The sequence below is a fragment of the Nestor notabilis genome, unplaced genomic scaffold, assembly GCF_000696875.1.
Source record: "Nestor notabilis isolate BGI_N333 unplaced genomic scaffold, ASM69687v1 scaffold2924, whole genome shotgun sequence".
NCBI lineage: Eukaryota > Metazoa > Chordata > Aves > Psittaciformes > Psittacidae > Nestor > Nestor notabilis.
The window spans coordinates 52,716-70,714 of NW_009925014.1; the positions used below are offsets into that span (position 1 = coordinate 52,716).

The 17,999-nt window shown below is 43.3% G+C and overlaps 1 protein-coding gene across 1 annotated transcript in view; it reads right to left on the bottom strand.

Moving 5' to 3' along the window:
- ADAMTS3 (ADAM metallopeptidase with thrombospondin type 1 motif, 3) overlaps positions 1-17,999 on the bottom strand; it is an 86,488-nt gene that overhangs the window by 48,718 nt on the left and 19,771 nt on the right. The window contains exon 2 of the mRNA XM_010012848.1: positions 11,285-11,441. Coding sequence (XP_010011150.1) covers positions 11,285-11,435 — 151 coding nt within the window. The 5' untranslated portion in view covers positions 11,436-11,441. The remainder of the gene's footprint in view (positions 1-11,284; positions 11,442-17,999) is intronic.

Genomic DNA, 17,999 nt, shown 5'->3' on the forward strand with positions numbered 1-17,999 from the left:
CTGCTTGGTCCATGGTGGCAAACAGGAATGCTGGACTGCAGGAATCTGCATCCTAAAAATCACAGGCTTTCAGCATCTGCCTTGCATGGACCTTATCAGGCATGGGCGCACCGCTCCACAGCATGTTAGAACTATGCTCAAGAAGAGGCTGAGCCTAAGGGAATAGAGTATATACTCATTTGGTAAACGATTACAACATTAACCTTCACATGAAAGAGAGAGGAAACACTCAAAAACTTCAGGCCCAGTGGATTAATGAGATGCTCCAAGGCAGGAAACAGCCACAAACCTGTCACTGACTGTCACACCACTCTTCAACCTCTGTAAATCATTAACGGAGCTACTACTACCTGCTACCTTAACATTACTGACAGATTTACTGTTGAGCAGAGAGAAGCACAACTATAATTCCTCCTGGAACACGAGTGCTTCCTAATGTTTTCTCCTGCCATCAAGGCCACAAGCAATCAGATTGTACTGGTGTCTCCAGCAGGCTTTTTAACCTGTCATGGCTGACACTAATTTGGACCACTACCTTTAATTCTCTAAGGCCATGTTCTTAACATAGGGCTGTGCCCAGTTGTAACCCTTCTCAGCTTCACCACGCAGTGATCCTCAGCCTACCCGCAGCCTGCTACAACAAGAGCAGCAAACACCCCAAAGCTTTATGCAGGAAAAATCTCCAATTCTGTTCAGTTCCTGCAGCAAACAGAAAGTTACTTAAAATGCCAGAACCCATTCGTGTTTAGCTATAGCTGACTGGTTCCCAAATAGAAACAACACCACCAGAGCTCCCGAACCCATTCCATACTCACACTCCTATAACTCCCTGTCCCCCACAGAGGCACAAGCACATGAATCCAACTTCATCCAGGTGCATAGGATAGGATATGTAGGTCCACAGTTAGACAGCCCATGCAGAAACATGGGAGAAGGAGGAAAATCCTATGGTTTTCTACCACCTGATGGACAGAGTCCCTTGTATTAACAGAAGCAAGGAGAGCTTTTACCTACACATGAGTTGTGAACCTCAACTCTTGCTGAACCACACACAGTCATTTTTCCCTGACATACAGAAAGGCAGAGAAGAAATGGAAGGACAGAAAACTGTGTGCCAATTCTACCTTCATTAGTCTACTGAGTCATTTAGGTACTCCATCCTGGTCTGGGATAAACCTGCTCTCTGACATGCATGTCACTAACTTTTCCAGTGCAGCAGCATGCTTGCTATCTGGGTGAAGTGTTGATACTTGGGAGGACACACCAGGGAGGCACCCAAGCCTTTGCTTGTATTCCAGGGAATGCTTAACCAAAGTTACTGCCAGTCGTAAGGCAAAGGGAGATGCATAAACAACAAGCTTTCCTTGGCTACCCTTGAAGGTAGGAGCCAGCAAAGCTCTTCATCACCTGCTGGGTTTTCTTGCAAACCATGCAGTGTTTGACAGAGCTTGATCCAGGTTTCCCACTGGTCAAGCTCTCCCTGTCCCTGCAGGAGAGGCCAGCTTCCCTCAGATAGCAACTCATTCTTTTCCAACTCAGACTGCAGACTCAGACCTGTCTATCTTTTAATAACCTCCAGAATTCCAAGTAGCTTGACGATCTTATCCCACATTGTTAGAATATGTGAAAGAATTATTAGGCAAGGCGTTCCGGAAAAAAACCCCACTGTTTTCAGAGCAAACAACAGCTGGGTCATGCTGTTACTCTGTGGTGTTTTAGTATTGCATTTTGGAAGGATTTATGCACTTCTGTAACCCAGAAATGGGTTTGAAGAAACTTGGTCCGCTGGGAGCAAAGTTAACGGCAAGGACGATGTTCTCACGTTAGTCATTTCCTTACGCATTCCCACCAGTTGCCCAACACTGTGTCATACCACGTAAGAAAAGCAAGATAAGTTTATTCTTATCATCTACTCAGTAGTTTAGTGGGACAAACGCAAGCAGGCAGGCAAATGGAGCTCTAGGGGACATCACGGGGCAATACATGTGGTATGGTAGGACACGGAATCAATTTTCCTTTTTCTCTATCACAAACCAGGGATGAGTATGTCATATCCAGACATCTTCAAAGGTATAAACTGAATTAAGTTGCCTAGCTCCCCCTTGGTTTGGATTTTTTTACCTATTTCTGCATTTCTAAAAGCTTTCTCAAAATATACTGAGGAACAAACCTGTTAAAACCTGGTTTCACAATGGGGAATGAGGCCAAACCCACACAAAATTCAGGAGAAGAAAACCCAGCAACAGTCCTATGGTATGAAAACTACCATTTGATATGATGGCACTTCAATTAATTTTCCCACCAAAGATAGAGGTTGTGAAAGTCAACTGTCAAAGGAAAGGGTCTTTTCTTTCAGTGACAGAGAGTCTTTTGGTGCTTTCACAGTATTACATTTCAGCACTGATTTTCTATGATGCGCATGTAAAACACATCCACAAGCGCCAGCCCCCACAAGCTGTGGGAGGATTCATTTCCTCATGTTCCTGACCTCTCATTAGCAGAAATTGATCATGATAAGGCAGCTCTTCTGCTTCTAATTAGAGTGCGTTCTCAGACAGAGCCCATCCGGGTGCATACTATGTTTTATGGCACATGGCAAGTGAGGATGGGGAGGCAGATGCTGGAAGGAGCTCATGGAAGGAATCCCTCCTGCACACTAGGTACCACGGCCCTGGTTCCTCTGCTCCCATCCCTTCTTTACCAAGCCCACTGCAAAGTCTTTTTAACCATCTCGCATGCACTTCTGTTTACCTGTATGAACATTATCCTTCCCTTCAAAGCTTCTCCTCACCTCCCACCTCAAACAATGGGAATGGAACTGGCAAATGGGAATGAAGATGCTCTGGGGGCTGGAGCACCTCTGCTCTGGAGACAGGCTGAGAGAGCTGGGCTTGTTCAGCCCGAAGAGAAGGCTCCACGGATACCTGAGAGCAGCTTCCAGTGCCTAAAGAGGCTACAAGAAACCTGGAGAGGGGCTTTGGACAAGGGCCTGTAGGGATAGGACAAGGGGGAATAGGTTTAAACTGACAGAGGGGAGATGTGGATGAGACCTTACGAAGAAGTTCTTTCCTGTGAGGGTGGTGAGGCCCTGGCACAGGTTGCCCAGAGAAGCTGTGGCTGCCCCATCTCTGGCAGTGTTCAAGGGCAAACTGGACAGGGCTTGGAGCAACCTGGTCTAGTGGAAGGTGTCCCTGCCCATGGCAGGGGCTTGGAACTGGATGAGTTTTAAGGTTCAACTCAAACCAGTCTGTGATTCCATGAAATATTGCCAAGAGCTGCTAGTTCTTTCATTATATGTTTAGCTGACACTACTAATCTCATTTTGGGAATCAGGCAGCTCTAAAAAGGATCATCTCCAGTTAGTTACTCAGCGCTGCCACAGGAACTGCTGAGCTGGGGAGAAGACACAGAGTGCTCCTAGTATTTACCATTACAAAGTACAATGTGCAGGGTTTAACATCTCATTATTGGAGGCAATGGTGATTCTCCTCTCTGACATGACACTGGGAACGTGCATTACACTGAAGACATGCCAGAAGGGCACAAGGGGTGCTCCTTACTTTAGCATGTCTTCATCTCTAAGGAGCTTTATGAATATTATCCGTAAAATGAAACAGGGCCCCTTCAGCTGCTTACACAGTATTTAAAAAGCTCTGCTGTCTGTCATCACCACTGTTTGTTGAAAGTTTTCCTCTTCCTATGCAATTTGGGGGCATAAGGAGGTTTTTTTTGGGACACTGTATAAGCCTTGGAATGGCTGCAAGTTGCATGTACTGATCTTTCTCTATTTTTTAAATTTTCCCTTCGTACAGATTTCTGTGTGTTTTACTACTCTGGCTTTGGGTGCCTGCGGCTGGAATTGAGCCTTTACCGTTGGTTTTATTTAAGAACTATTTTCCTTTGTTATTGCCAAGAATGGAAGACGACTTAACCAGATGTATGTCCCTCCTCTCAGCACTGGGAGGTGAGCACAACCTCCCTGACACAGACAGAGCACATAAGTCACCTTCTAGTGCTTTTTGATCCTTTCCTGCTCAAATTTCTTTCTTTCTTAAAAAGAATTAACAAGCTTTTCCTCAGCTATGAAGTCTGGGTTTTCTTTACTCATACACAGAGCAAACAGGATACAGACCGTACAGCAGAGACTGTGGATCTTATATTAATATCTAATTTTATAAATTATAATTCTCTGGCTACCATGAAGGAGCTCCTTGCCCAAGCACTGCATCACTTGGAACCTTACCTTCTTTATCACAGTGCAGTGGGTCTGAAGAGGTGCACTTTGTGAATATAATTTCTTGGCTGTACCTTGAGTTTAGTTAGTTACATCTTACTAACTCTTAGTTTCTATTCCTAGCTTTGCCACAGACGTCTTTGACTGCAGCAGACCATGGTCTCCATTTGTTGCCTACACATTCAGCCCTGTTGTCTATCATGTCATGGAAATGCTTTTTGTGTATTAACTCAACCTTTCATGTAGGGCAATTATTAAACTAAGTGTGAAAAGTCAAGGCTGGATGGTGAATCTGCCATGAAACACTCATCTACCTCATTGCTTACTGAATTTCTGGACACAAGCGAACATTACTGTTCAGAAAGGTTTTACTGAATGAGAGGTATTGGACATTAGTTGGAACAAGAGAAATTCCAATTAGATAGGAGGGGAAAAAATATAATGAGGGAAATCAAGTGCTGGAACATAGGTGCAGAACGGCTGTGGGATCTCCACCCTTGGAAATACTGAGAACACAACTGCTGAGTTACTGTGCTTTGATTCCATAGAATGCTGAGCCACAGAGGCCAAGCAGATAGGTGCTCAAAGAGAACTGAGAAATGTCCTAGAAGAAAGCATCTATTCAAGTCTACAGACAAGCACCTTAATTTTATTCCATTCATGTCACAAATTTTGGATGCTCACCTAAGGGAAGAATTGGACTGGTTTTACATTTTGAATCTGGGTGTAAATAGCTGCACACAGGAAGATACTGATGTTCATCACTGAGCTCTGGCAACTCATTGCTGAACTGCACCACCCCACATATGATACACATAGCTTCTGGGTTATGTTTTGTGGTCATCAGTTGATTCCACAGTTGTACTGGTTGATACCGATACCCAGGCAAGGGAGGTTAAATCTAGTTCAGGTTATGCCTAACCAGGCTGAGAGCACACTTCCATCGGCACTGCGAACACATGCTCAAGCCCTTCGAGAGGGCTCCAATTCCACTACACTAAAACATATTACTCATCTATTTCCATTTCTATAAGGGCTTGATGGTTTTCTCATTATTTTTCCTCCCACTTCTCCTCCTCCTCCTTAGATCCCATCTCTTTTTTCCCCATCCATCACCAACACTCATTTTTCCTCTGCACCATGCTGTGCTGTTCCTGTTTGGAAAGTACTTTGCTGACTACCTGCTCTTTGATTAAGTAAGCTTCTACCTGGAAAAAAAAGGAAAAAAAAATAACCCCACAAACCAATATTCAATCAAGAATCATAGAATACTAGGCTTGAAGGGACCTCAAGGATCATCTGGTCCAAAAGGACTTCAATGAATCCTATTAAGTTTCAATTTTATAGAGGAAGGATTATTTAAAAGACAAAGCTGTAGCAATTCTGGATAAAGAGGCAGGATGTATTTAGCTGAGCACAAACACAGGTTATCATCACCAATACAACTTATACAAGAACACCTATATTGTAACAGAGCATGCTATAAGACGTGGTGTCCTGAGTCCCCAAAGAAAACAATCCCCATTTCTACTGATGCACAAACTTGGGTGCTCTACTGTGCAGTACATAAATACCCTCCACCACAACACAGGTCATGAGAAACTGCTGAGAAAGAATTCAGACACCTTCTGACATGATGACGTCTCTAAGAAACACTAACATGCCCTGGGAAGTGCTGAGGGAGGTCTCTGGAGCAGGCAATAGTCTTCCTATTCATCTACCTACTATTCCAGAGTTTCATTCCCAGGCAACCAGGAGCAATTCCCAAATCATTTCTTTCTCCTACATGTTTCCCACCTGGGACAAAGACACTTGAACTCAGTGCCATGGCAACCCCATCAGCCACACAAGCACTTTGGGTCCTTAGGGAAAATGAAAATTCTGAAAGGAAGCTGGGAGATAAAGGCTCCTGTTCCTTGTTTCCCACTGGTAGGAAGTAATTACAGAGATACTTTAATCTCGACTGCTCTTGGGGTGAATAGGTTGTCATTTAAAAAAAAATACTATGATGTGAAGACCAAGATAAAATAGGAAAATGTGGAGTGCACTTCCATGCTGTGTAACCCCTGAGCTGAAGGTTGGTTGTCACCATTCTGTTATATAACAAAAAAGTGCATGGAAAGAAATAATGAGTGATCAAAGAGGAGGAAAGATAAATCAAACTCTGTGTGATCAGCTCAAGCAGAATATGATCCAAAACCTGCCTCATCCCCCACTGACAGAAATCTAAGCCTTCCCACCAACTCCAGTGGACTTGGATCAGGCTTTTACGTTTCTGAGAGTACAATTTGGATTTTATTTTACCATCCTCCTGAGCCCAATTGAGTAGAACTTGCATAGAAGGCCTCCTGGGTGCAAATTTGATGCTGAACTTGACAATTCTTTGACCGTTTCTATTGTTTCTTGCATGCTTTCAAGGAATAAGGTTAATGATCCCACATCTTGGTGATGTTTGTCAGCTTATTAACAAAGGAGAACAGATTCTTTTAATCCCGTCCAGACAGAATGATATCATCATTACACTTGCAAAACCTTCCAGCTCAGCCTTGTCCAGAGATAACTGCTTTCCATTCCTAAGTGAAAAGCTGTTTTAGTGATAAAATCTTAAAGATTTATTTAAAAGATGTTTTAACATGACAGCCTCATACATTCCTCTAGTATTCTCATAGCTCATTCCCTCTCTGACCCCCAGACCTCACTATGGGGTCTTTTGACCTTTCTTTCTTTTTGCCTTTAGTAATAAGTACTTTTCTTTAACAAATATTATTTGGGAATAAGACTCATGATGAGAACACTGATCATTGACTATTTGTAGCACACAACTTGAATGCAAAGCACAGATGTTTGGTGTCTTTAGGATCAAGACTTCAATTACTGGGGAAGCCAAGGTTACAGAATGTCATCCCAGGGCAATTTGATGTGGAAAAGCTGTTAGGAGATGAGTGTGTGTATTTACTCCCATGGAGAACTCTGTATGTCCGGCTCTATGATAGGATTCCCAGACTGTACCTAATCAGATGTTCATCCCAGATGTTTAAAAATGAATGTCCAGTGTCTTTATAAAAAACCAACCAACCTCACTGTTCCCTCCTCCTGGCCCTGCACAGCTGCCTTCTGAGCATCAACACTCACACTGCAAGCACAGCATTTCCCAGTCCCCATGCTGACCTTATAGAGCAGGGGTATGGGCTTGGTGGCATCCTGCAGACTGCTGCCCCATAAGGTATGTCCCCATTAGCAGGGATGCCAAGTCAAAGGGCTTCCTATATGGCTTCTGTAGTATAGCAATTCCTTAAGATATTTTCAGAAGAGTGTAGAGTCACCTTCATAACACAGTGCCATATGCGGATAATGCTAAAGTAGCAATGCTCCAGAACAGGGTTATTCTTTAAGCAGCTCACTCATTTCAGTCTAACATTAACCATTTTGTAGGTTACATGTGGCAACCCATTGCAGCTCAACCTAGAAATTCCCCCCTTTTTATTCTGCTGGATTAAGGTCAGAGGCTATTGGCACTGGAAATACTACCTCCTCCTCCCCCTGTGCATCTATCACCTTTGGTAAAGCTGAAAATGTTCCTTAGGATTGCTGGGCTGCTATCATCAATAAATGCATTTAAGTTGTGTTTTATCTCCAGTACAAGTCACATGAAAGCATGCTGCATCACCTGGGAATATGAAATTCTGAGAGCCACCTACTTCTCTATATTCCTACCAAGCTTAGTAACAAGGTCCTCTGCAGTCTGAGCAGCCCATCTCTTGCCCACTGCCACTTGCTATAAGCACATACCTGCTCATTCATACTCTCCTACCAGGTTCATGATGGCTGATTCTACCTCACTTCTGACAACAGATATAAAGTTTGAATCATATTCTCCAATTCAGATGACAATTAGGACAGTACATATATTCTGGAAATGTGGGATGAGTATTCCTACTCCAGCTCACAATTACATTAAACATGAGCTGAGCAGTTCTCACATGGTTTTCTGTGTGACTCCTGTCTGACCAGTTTTTCACAAGGAAGAATAGTCAAGAGTCTTTTCTGTTGCCAAAGGAGAAATCGGTCTGACGATTGTTGATGCTGTGTCACATCCTACTATGTTTAAGTGGGTTTCAATAGCTGGGACTTCCTAGGTGCCAGGTTCCTTGGACACCATCCTATAGGAGAGGAAGAACTTCCTCTGTCCAGAAGGATGAAGAGCACTTACACCAGCAAACAGGCTCACCCAGTGCAATGGAGACTGCAGGTACCAAGTAAGTGGTTGGTTTTAAAATTATTTTAACATTAACTGGTCAAGAGCTACTGCTTCTTGCAGGTCCCTGCATGGCCTCACATTAGACTAAGAAAAATCAGGTTCAAAAAAATACAGTAAAACAAGATCCTTTGAATTAGCAGAATATTCACATTTCTTCCCCTCTTCTGCTAAGTGCTTTGAGGGGCTCTTCCCTATGCTGAATGGGAAGACAAAACCCCAAAAGATTTAAAAAAAGACTACAAAGATTGTGTAAGGATTTCAGTGTGTGAAGGTGCAGCAGCTACCTCCTAGCACAGATACACAGATGGAAGGAAAACCAGTGCTTATCCATAAACATTAACAGGTTTTCCATCCTACAGCATTCCTCAAATGAGTGAGGCTGGATTTCCCATCTGATTTCTCAAGCGTTTCACATAATGCACTCTTAAGGAAACCAACCTCTGCACAAAGCAAACGATGACAACAATACACTGTTGTTCCTTAAGGAGGCCACAGCCAGCCATGGATACCAGAAATAGGAATTGGTGTGGGGTGCTGTTTCAGGCATGGGGTTATTTTGCTGCAAAAGGGGAAAGGCTAAATCCATGGTACCCAGTAGCCTGAGACATCCTAATATCTTCTCCAGAAAGAGAGATGATTCCCACCTAAGAAAGCTCACTGAAACTTCATCACAGATAACTCCGATAAACAGGAAAGAGAAGTAGATAGAGATGTGTCCTTATTTCCATGAGAACAGTACATGAACCAATAAATGCTCCACTGCACTGCAATTGTTACTAAAACTCAGAACTCCTACGCTCACTCCGTCCACTTATTTGAAACATGTCCAACAAATTCCCAAATGTTATAAAATCCATCAGGAATACCAGATGTCCTGTCAGACCAAAAGCTTTTTTTGTAGAGCTGGAGTTGGAAGCTTTCATGACAATAGTATCTTACAAGAGCGACTTATTGTTGAGAGCACAATGCAGTATGTCCTATGTCACTGCGGAGGAAGGCTCCTACACCACATTTCCCAGTTTTTATGACAACTTTGCTGACAACAGGAATTTTAAGTACTTTTTTATCTTAATGTCTAGTTAATTGAGTCATCTGTCATCTATCAGTGAAACCTAAATATGTGGCTGAACTTGTAATCGGCCAGCAGCCTGTAGTTGGCACTACTGCCTCTGGCTGGGTCACTGGGATTGTGGGGTGGGAAGCAGGGGCAGTGAAGATCAAGAAAACTGCTCATGTATCTACACAGCAGACTACTTACCACTGCAAACTGTGTCACAGTGGCATAATAGCCAGGACTATTTCCCAGACTCAGGTGCGTAAAAGTTTCAAACTATCAGAAGTAGGTAAGAAGAGATCTCCTGTGAACGTGTTGGGGCTTCGAGCAATCCTGTCTAGTGGAAGGTGTCCCTGCCTGTGGCAGGGAGTTGGAACTGGATGAGCTTTAAGGTCCCTTAAGCCACAGTCTGAGCCCACCAGCCCAGCTAATAATGTGTTTTCAACACAGAAACACAGCACTGAATCCAATGCCACTACCACAAGGGCTTATTTAGCACTGTTCAGTTGATCACACCCCAGAGATGCATGAGCTAGATTTGAACAGTCTCTTCAAGGTACCAAAAGTACCTTTGGCAGCACAGGTCTCAGAGACCAGCAGGTCAATGAGCCTGCATGGTTCAGGCTGTTGCTAGACCCCGAGCCTGCTGTGCCACTGCTGTGCCATACTGCTGTTAACAACATGGACTTACCTTCTGAAAGACTAACAAAAGCCTGGCAGAACTGTATTCAAAATGGCTCTCAATTCCCACCTGCTTTTCAGAGACAAAATTCCAAAACCCCACCAAATAATTTAAATCCACGAGGAATGGCAATGAGGGGCTGCTTGACTTCTCTCTGCTTAATACTCCTATCTAATTCTAGTTTTTTGTGTCGTATGTGGTTGCTCTAATTCTTCTCAAAGCCTTTTAACTCCCAAGAACATGTGAACACAAAGTACAAATAGGGATTTGAGAAGCTGAAAGATGTTGAAAAAAAGGCAGAGCACTTAAGGAGAATGGAGCTGCTCTTTCATTCCTGGCCCATACTGTCAAAACCCTCAACATTCACTATGCAATGTGTTGGCTTGTAACAATTAATTTAGGATTAAAGGATAATATTAAGGGGGGGGCGGATCTAAATATACAAGCAAATGCATTAAACTACACAATGATAATTCTCAGATGGACCAACCACATCATCTTCAAGGAGGGGGGAATCCTTGGATATGTCTAAAGTACATCGTCTGACCAACACAACTGCCTTCCAACTGCATTAATTTCAATCAGCAGAAGCAGGAAAACAGACAGTGTCAGCCATTGGGACAATTTGGCTACCACTGATGAAGAAATAGCATCCAAACTTTAAACAGAAGTTGTACGGGCAGGCAAGCCATAGTAACAGCTTACAACATTGAAGTCAGATGAGTATTCCCATTAACATCTCATGGCCCACCACATCTTACCAACTGATGTAGAGCTCAGACTTAAATCAGTACAAGCTCTTCTCTCAGCTCAAGGAAGATAAAAACAAGCATTTTGCAACATTTCTTGATAAGAACACTTCATGGCTGAGCTCTGTTCTCCTACACATGCGCTGCTCTTGGCAGAGAAACTGCACATGTGACTGATGATGGATCTTAGCAAAACATTTAAAGGCTTTCTTTTCAAACAGTTCACTCAAAACTGCCTCTCTCAAAAGCTGCTGCAGGCTAGAGTTACCTGGAATAGATCTGTGAGCAACCAACACAGGCACTGTACCTTGTCTATGGACATCAGGGAGTGTATCGGTGGGATGCTGCGCTACAGCTGATCGCCTGTACACCATGTGGATTCTCCCCTTTTCTTCTTCCATTTGCTTTCCTCTTTCCAAAGGCTCAATGAAATATTCATCCTTATCAGTTCTTATCATTCCAGCCTGGTGAGGAAGAAAGAAAGCATGCCAGTATGTCATTAGAGAGTCTCAAGATCCAGCCTGATGGTTTAAAAACAAGTATCAAAGGGGTGAAGCATAAAACACTCAGCATATTGCTGTACTGTAAGATTCAAACTACTCCTGGCCTTCCTTTGCATGGACTTCTTGCCTGAGGCGATACCCGCTGTGCTCTGGGGGTGTTCCTCTGGCTGAGGTCACCACTCAAAGGCATTAAGAGAAGATCTTGCATATGGATGAGATTCATCACCCCTTCAAACCCACAGCGAAGACCCAAGTCAGACTGGGGTTTACTGTCTGTACGTTGTGCACAGCTATTTTATAATCTACACATGGCACATTGTTCCACCCTGTAACTGTAGCTCTTGACTATTCTTCCAAACCCTTTCTCTTTATGTCTTCTGCCTGTAAGAGCTGTGGGACAGGTTTGCAGACGAGGCAGATTAATCCTGGTGCTCGCTGGAGTAAGTCCTACCTGCTTAAATCCAGTTTAAGGGAAAAGAGACTCATGTGCAGGAGGAAAAAAAACTCTTAGAAGGCACTTGAATATAAATCACAGTAAATAATGGTGAAGAAAATCTGGTGATACACTGAAGGAAACAGTCGCTTAACTCTCTGTTTTTATCTAAGGGCAGCAAGACTAAACTTCTTCCAGCAGAGCAAGTAACAGCAAGAGCATCATGCAGGGAAAAAATGGATACAGAATATTTGAAAATACTGGAAAACACCAATGGGATATGTGTTTTGAGGAATCTGTAAGTTATTACCAAAGATATTCAGTAATATCTTTGTTTGTGTAAATATAGCAGAGCAGCTCTTAAAAAGCATTATCCTTATGATCTTTCTTCTATACAATGCTGTTCCTCTTCTTGTGAGTGATATGGGCATGGCTCCTGCAGCCGATCTATATCATGGGGCTGATACACCTCCAGCTACAGATGAAGCTACCTACAGCTCCCTGAGTGATGCACTGTTTTTTCCTAAACCCAAGAAATACCTACAAGAGAGCTCCATTGCTGTAACCTTGTACCTGAAGATTTCACTACATGCAAGGTCAGAATTACAGTTACAGCTTGGACTGAACCAACAGACACATACAAAGCATGAACAAAATAAGAAACCACCAAACACATAAAACCAAAAGGAGACCATCCTGACAGCTCTGCAAACTGCTCTAGGGCCTCCTCAGCAACAAATGGAGATTATCATGGTCTGAGTTTAGATAATTTGTTGAATACATGCAGACAGAATTGTGACAGAGAACAAGAAATAATATTTTAATAAAAATATTCTAAATTCATGAATAGTTTAAGATTTGGTCATCTAGTCTAGTTTATGCTTTGCCAGGATGGGTTGGACCAGATGATCCTTGAGGTCCCTTCCAATCTGGGATTCTGTGATACTATTCACCACAAGCTTTCCATGCTCTGTCTGTTTTCTTACATCTACACTCAGATTTTCAGTTAATGAATTTCTTCAAACGTTGGCTAGACTACACAAGTCTCAACACTACATTCTTCCTTTGTTTTCATTAGGTGAGCAGTAGTAATAAGCAAGATTTGGGGTTGGAATAACTACAGGCACACATTCAAGTCAGCTCTTCATGTGGCTAGTACATATAATTAGACTGGAATTAACAAGTTCTCTTTGCATGTTAATGGATTATTTGCTTGCCTTTTTCCTGAGCCCTGCAGTTGCTATGTTACTAGTGCAGACCTTGTCTTGGCACAGAGATTTTTTGGTAAATAACCCATTTTCTACAAAGCTGTTGCCTATGAGTTGAAGGTAGTTCTATCCGAAAGCAGTGCTCAGCACAAAAGCCAAGCTTGGCCTTACTTTCCACCTTCAACGTGTGTGCTGCTGCTTCTTCTCTGTTAAACCTACAGAGGAAGAGCCACAACTGTATTTCGTGCATGGGTGTGCCTTGCTGTAAAAGCATTATAAGAATCATCCACAAGCATCAATGCAGTTTCCATTTCCAAAGCTCTCCATAAAACACTTCAACAGACCCAACACATTCCTTAAGGCACAACAGTGTCTGCTCCTCAAAAGTCACCTGACTTCATAGACACCAATATGCCAGCCTTATTTATACAAGATAGGAACAGTTATTACTTTAAAAGTCAAATTGTTCATTAGGAAGTACCCAAAGCAAACTTCCTATTTCACTTAATTATGCTAAACTAATCACATGCTTCACAAGATAAAAAAAAATAAATTTCCAAAGTACAACCATTGAGATAAATAGCATCAATTCCAGAAGACACAAAACACATCTGACAGAACAGGTTGAACCTCAGTCTACAAAGGCTTGTGAGTATCTGGCACTGGTACCGCAGCACATGCAGACAATGTGCAGCATCCTCTTTGCCTTGGCATACACCTGGAATCATGCACAGCATCAGGTTCTGCTCCTTTCTCAAGCTGGAAGTCAGACTGTATCTCATACCCACCTATTTTCCCTTTTAAGACAGCTTTATTATTTATACAGGCACAAGGTGTACCTCTGCCTTTTGTTCATCCTCACAGATAGTGCCTCCCCTAATTTCAGTGGATTTTTATGGCATTGAGGGGATTTGTGCCCATAATCACAAGTGAACGTGACACATTTTCTCCACAAAATCTGCACACGGAGCTGAAAGGCTGGATTTCCACCCGGTTGTCACCAACATAGAGCAACATCCCCTACAGAACCAGTGTGAGAGCAAGATGCTGATCCCTTGGATGACTTGCAAACTCCCCTGGCACAGCAGAGAACTTATTGAATGATACAAGCTGCCTTGGAGCAGCTCACACAGACCAGAGGCTGTGCTGACCACACGCAGCGATGCGCTTCATGGAAGAACACTGATCGCCGTGGCCCCAAGTGAAAGGGGAGACCAGGCAATTTTGAGTTAGCCGTCAAACGGCCAGACCTGAAGGGGTCACGAGGGAAAAACATGGAAAGCAAAAAGAATAAAATAAAATTAAAAAAAAAAAAGGGGGTGGGAGGTGAGAAAACAGGGAAAAGTGAGGGAAGTGGGGAGGAAAAAAGAAAAAAACATGAGGAAAAGGGGAAAAAGGGGAGAAAAATGGGGGAAAGGGGAGAGAAAAAAAGGGGAGAGCACACATTGGTGAACTGGTGATATTAACAAGGACACATTTGGGTTTTACTCACCAGCATTTCTCACTCACTTTGCTCCTCACGGCACCCACAGCCTTGCTGTACTCTGCTGCATTTGCAGCTATTGTTTTGTATCACCTGTGTGGAAGGTGAACACATTTCATATGCTGTTGAGTAATGCATTTGCCCACACTCCGAGATACTTCCCTTCACTTCACCACTACAGTAAACAGTACAACATTAATGTGTTCTTTCTGACACTTAAAATGTGAGTTAAAATTACTCCAGTGGCATTATCTTACAAAGCATGTTGTAAATGACAGCAGACAAATTTTTATAAATACTGATTTATTTTTTTTCCCTTTTACTTGAATTTGAGATTTAGAATCAACAGGGGTAGTTTGGATCCATTTTATCAGCCTAGACGCAAGCTTGAATGCACAAGCCAGCTTGCTGTCCATCCCAAATCCCCATTCCCTCCCCATTTCGTCGATAAAGAGAGCTTGAAATTTTCCAAGTGAATGGAGAAGGAAGGGCATAAGCAGGTACTGCATATTCAAGTCCATCTTCAGCATAAACTCTATTTTCTTTCACATTTTCTTGCCCACCAGCTGTAGAGACAAGCAACAGGTGCTCAGGCTCACTTGTAGAAAAGGCTGGGGTAGATTTTCAAGCAAGAAATATGTAGTGGAATTTACTTTTTTCTACAAAAGCACATTTATGGAGTAATACCAGAAAGCACAGTCTGAAATCCTGGAATGCCATTAATTTTACTACTTGTTCTTATAAATTAACCATGCTCCAGATCTCCATCAGCTGAAGGATGCAGGTTGAAATCTGGGCTTCTGGGAAGTTCATCGAGAACTGTCTTCATGTTTCTTAAAGTGCTTCCCCTCCCTGAGGGGGATAATGGGGGAAATGTCCAACACCTTGTGTGCACCCACCTCGCTGTGTAGTATCCATAGATGTCTTTACATGATGCCCATAAATGTGTTTCATCCCTGCAGCATTCTTCTTCCTCCTCTACCCAGAGGTAACGAGGCATAGCAAGCTGAGGTAAAAACTTAATGCTGAATTAAACTGATGCAAGTCTTGCCTAGAGTTCCTAATAAAAGGTAACTGGGAGCAAGGCCAAATCTGGTCTGGCACAGGCAGCCCACCTAGGAGGACTTCCCAGAAGACACTATTCTTTACTGGGCACCCACTAATAGAGCAAAACCTGGAAAAATACCTTTTCCTTTTTTTTTCCCAATGCAAAAAGACGCAGACAATAACAAGGGAATTACAAACAATATAAAGCCTTGCAAAAATAACCTACAAGGGCAAGTTAAACTAAGGAGTTGGTGTTCTGAGCCAAAACAAACAGCATTTAAGAGGGAACATGATTCCATATAAATATGCATGGAGTATTAGCTGCAGGAGAGGAAAGAGCCATTCATTCAGGGAGCACAACAGAGAACTGTGGAGTAATCATTAAGAATAGACACATTTAACTCCAGTATTAGAGTAAACATTATGGGTGGGATTTTCCAAAGTATTTTAGGAAGCTCAATGCCCCATTCCTAGTGGTTTGCCGTGAGGGCAAGTCATTTCATTTCCAGGTGTGTTTTGAAAAGGCCACCCTCAAATGTCAAAATGTGGAAGGGTTTGTTGAACAAGGAGCAGAGTTGCACTATTGGCCATTATCAAGTGAAGTGCTATAATACTTGCCACCAAGTGCTACTGGAGAGTAGGTTGTTCAAGTCTACAGTACATTTGTTTTACAAACTAAACCTATAAAAGAATATCCCTGTCCTACCTCTTAGAATCACAGAATAGTTTGTGTTGAAGGGACCTTAAAGTTCATCCAGTTCCAACCCCCTGCCACAAGCAGGGACCCCTTCCACTAGAGCAGGTTGCTCCAAGCCCCTGTGTCCAACCTGGCCTTGAACACTGCCAGGGATGGGGCAGCCACAGCTTCTCTGGGCAACCTGTGCCAGCGCCTCACCACCCTCACAGGGAAGAACTTCTTCCTAAGATCTCATCTCAATCTCCCCTCGGGCAGGTTAAAGCCATTCCGCCTTGCCCTGTCCCTACAGGCCCATCTCAAAAGCCCCTCTCCAGGTTTCTTGTAGCCCCTTTAGGCACTGGAAGCTGCTCTAAGGTCCCCCTGGAGCCTTCTCTTCTCCAGGCAGAACAAGCCCAGCACTCTCAGCCCATCTTCTCAAGTTCAGTTCAGTAAATGTTATTTTTTTATGCCAGCCTCCACTGCCCACCTCTATTCAAGTTCTGTCTTTTTTCCTTCTTATTGTCATCTGATATTCTAGACGTGGTGGCCCAAACAGGAAAGCAGCTTTTGCTTGTGCATCTCCCTCTATGAAACACTCACTTCCCTAACTGCCTATGAAAAAAGCTTGACGGAAGTGAAGATTTCTAAGAAACCTTTCTAGAGTTCTGAAAGACCTCTATCTACTGTACTCATCAATGATGTCTTGCTCTTCCCACCTCCTTTCCTGTCTGTATCTGCTCTCTCCTAACTCTCATTAGAATCATAGAATGGTTTGGGTTGGAAAGGACCTTAAGAAGACCTAGTTCCAGCCCCCTGCCATGGGCAGGGACAACTCGCACTAAACCATGCCACCCAAGACTCCATCCAACCTGGCCTTGAACATTGCCAGGGATAGAGCATTTACCACTCCTCTGGGCAACCTGTGCCAGTGCCTCATCACTCTCACAGTAGAGAACATCTCCCTTACATCTAACCACTGTTTCAGTTTGAACCCATCACCCCCTGTCCTATCGCTACAGTCCCTGATGAAGAGTCCCTCTCTGCCATCCTTGTAGGCCCCCTTCAGATACTGGAAGGCTGCTATGAGGTCTCCATGCAGCTTCTCTTCTCCAGGCTGAATATCCCCAACTTTCTCAGCCTGTCTTCATACGGGAGGTGCTCCAGCTCCCTGATCATACTCGTGGCCTCCTCTGGACTTGCTCCAACAGCTCCGTGACCTTTTTATGTTGAGGACACCAGAACTGTACATTGGTAAGCTCTTCACCGCAGAAGCTGCCTTCATGCATCTAGCATGGTGGCCTCCTGGTCCATCAGCAGGTACTACTATAATCCAAATATACTACAGGCATGTTGTCATTGAAACCATTGTATCTGCCTACAAATGCTAGACAAGAACTCCAAACAACTCAGCAGATGTGACCAAAATGATTTAAGAAGTCCATCCCTCTACTTGGAGCAGATCCAAGTATGTGTGCTACAGTACCAGCAACCACTGAAACCATTATCAGAGCCTACTGGTTTGATGCTAAAAGAATTGCAGGAGTCTTTGATACACTGGGAATGTGAATAAGTTTGTCTGAGGAGTTGGGCTCCAGGACAAGAGAGCATCATTCATGGACTCTTCTGTTGCAGAGCAGTGGCCAACGCAGGCTTCAAGGGAAAGAAGCGCGGA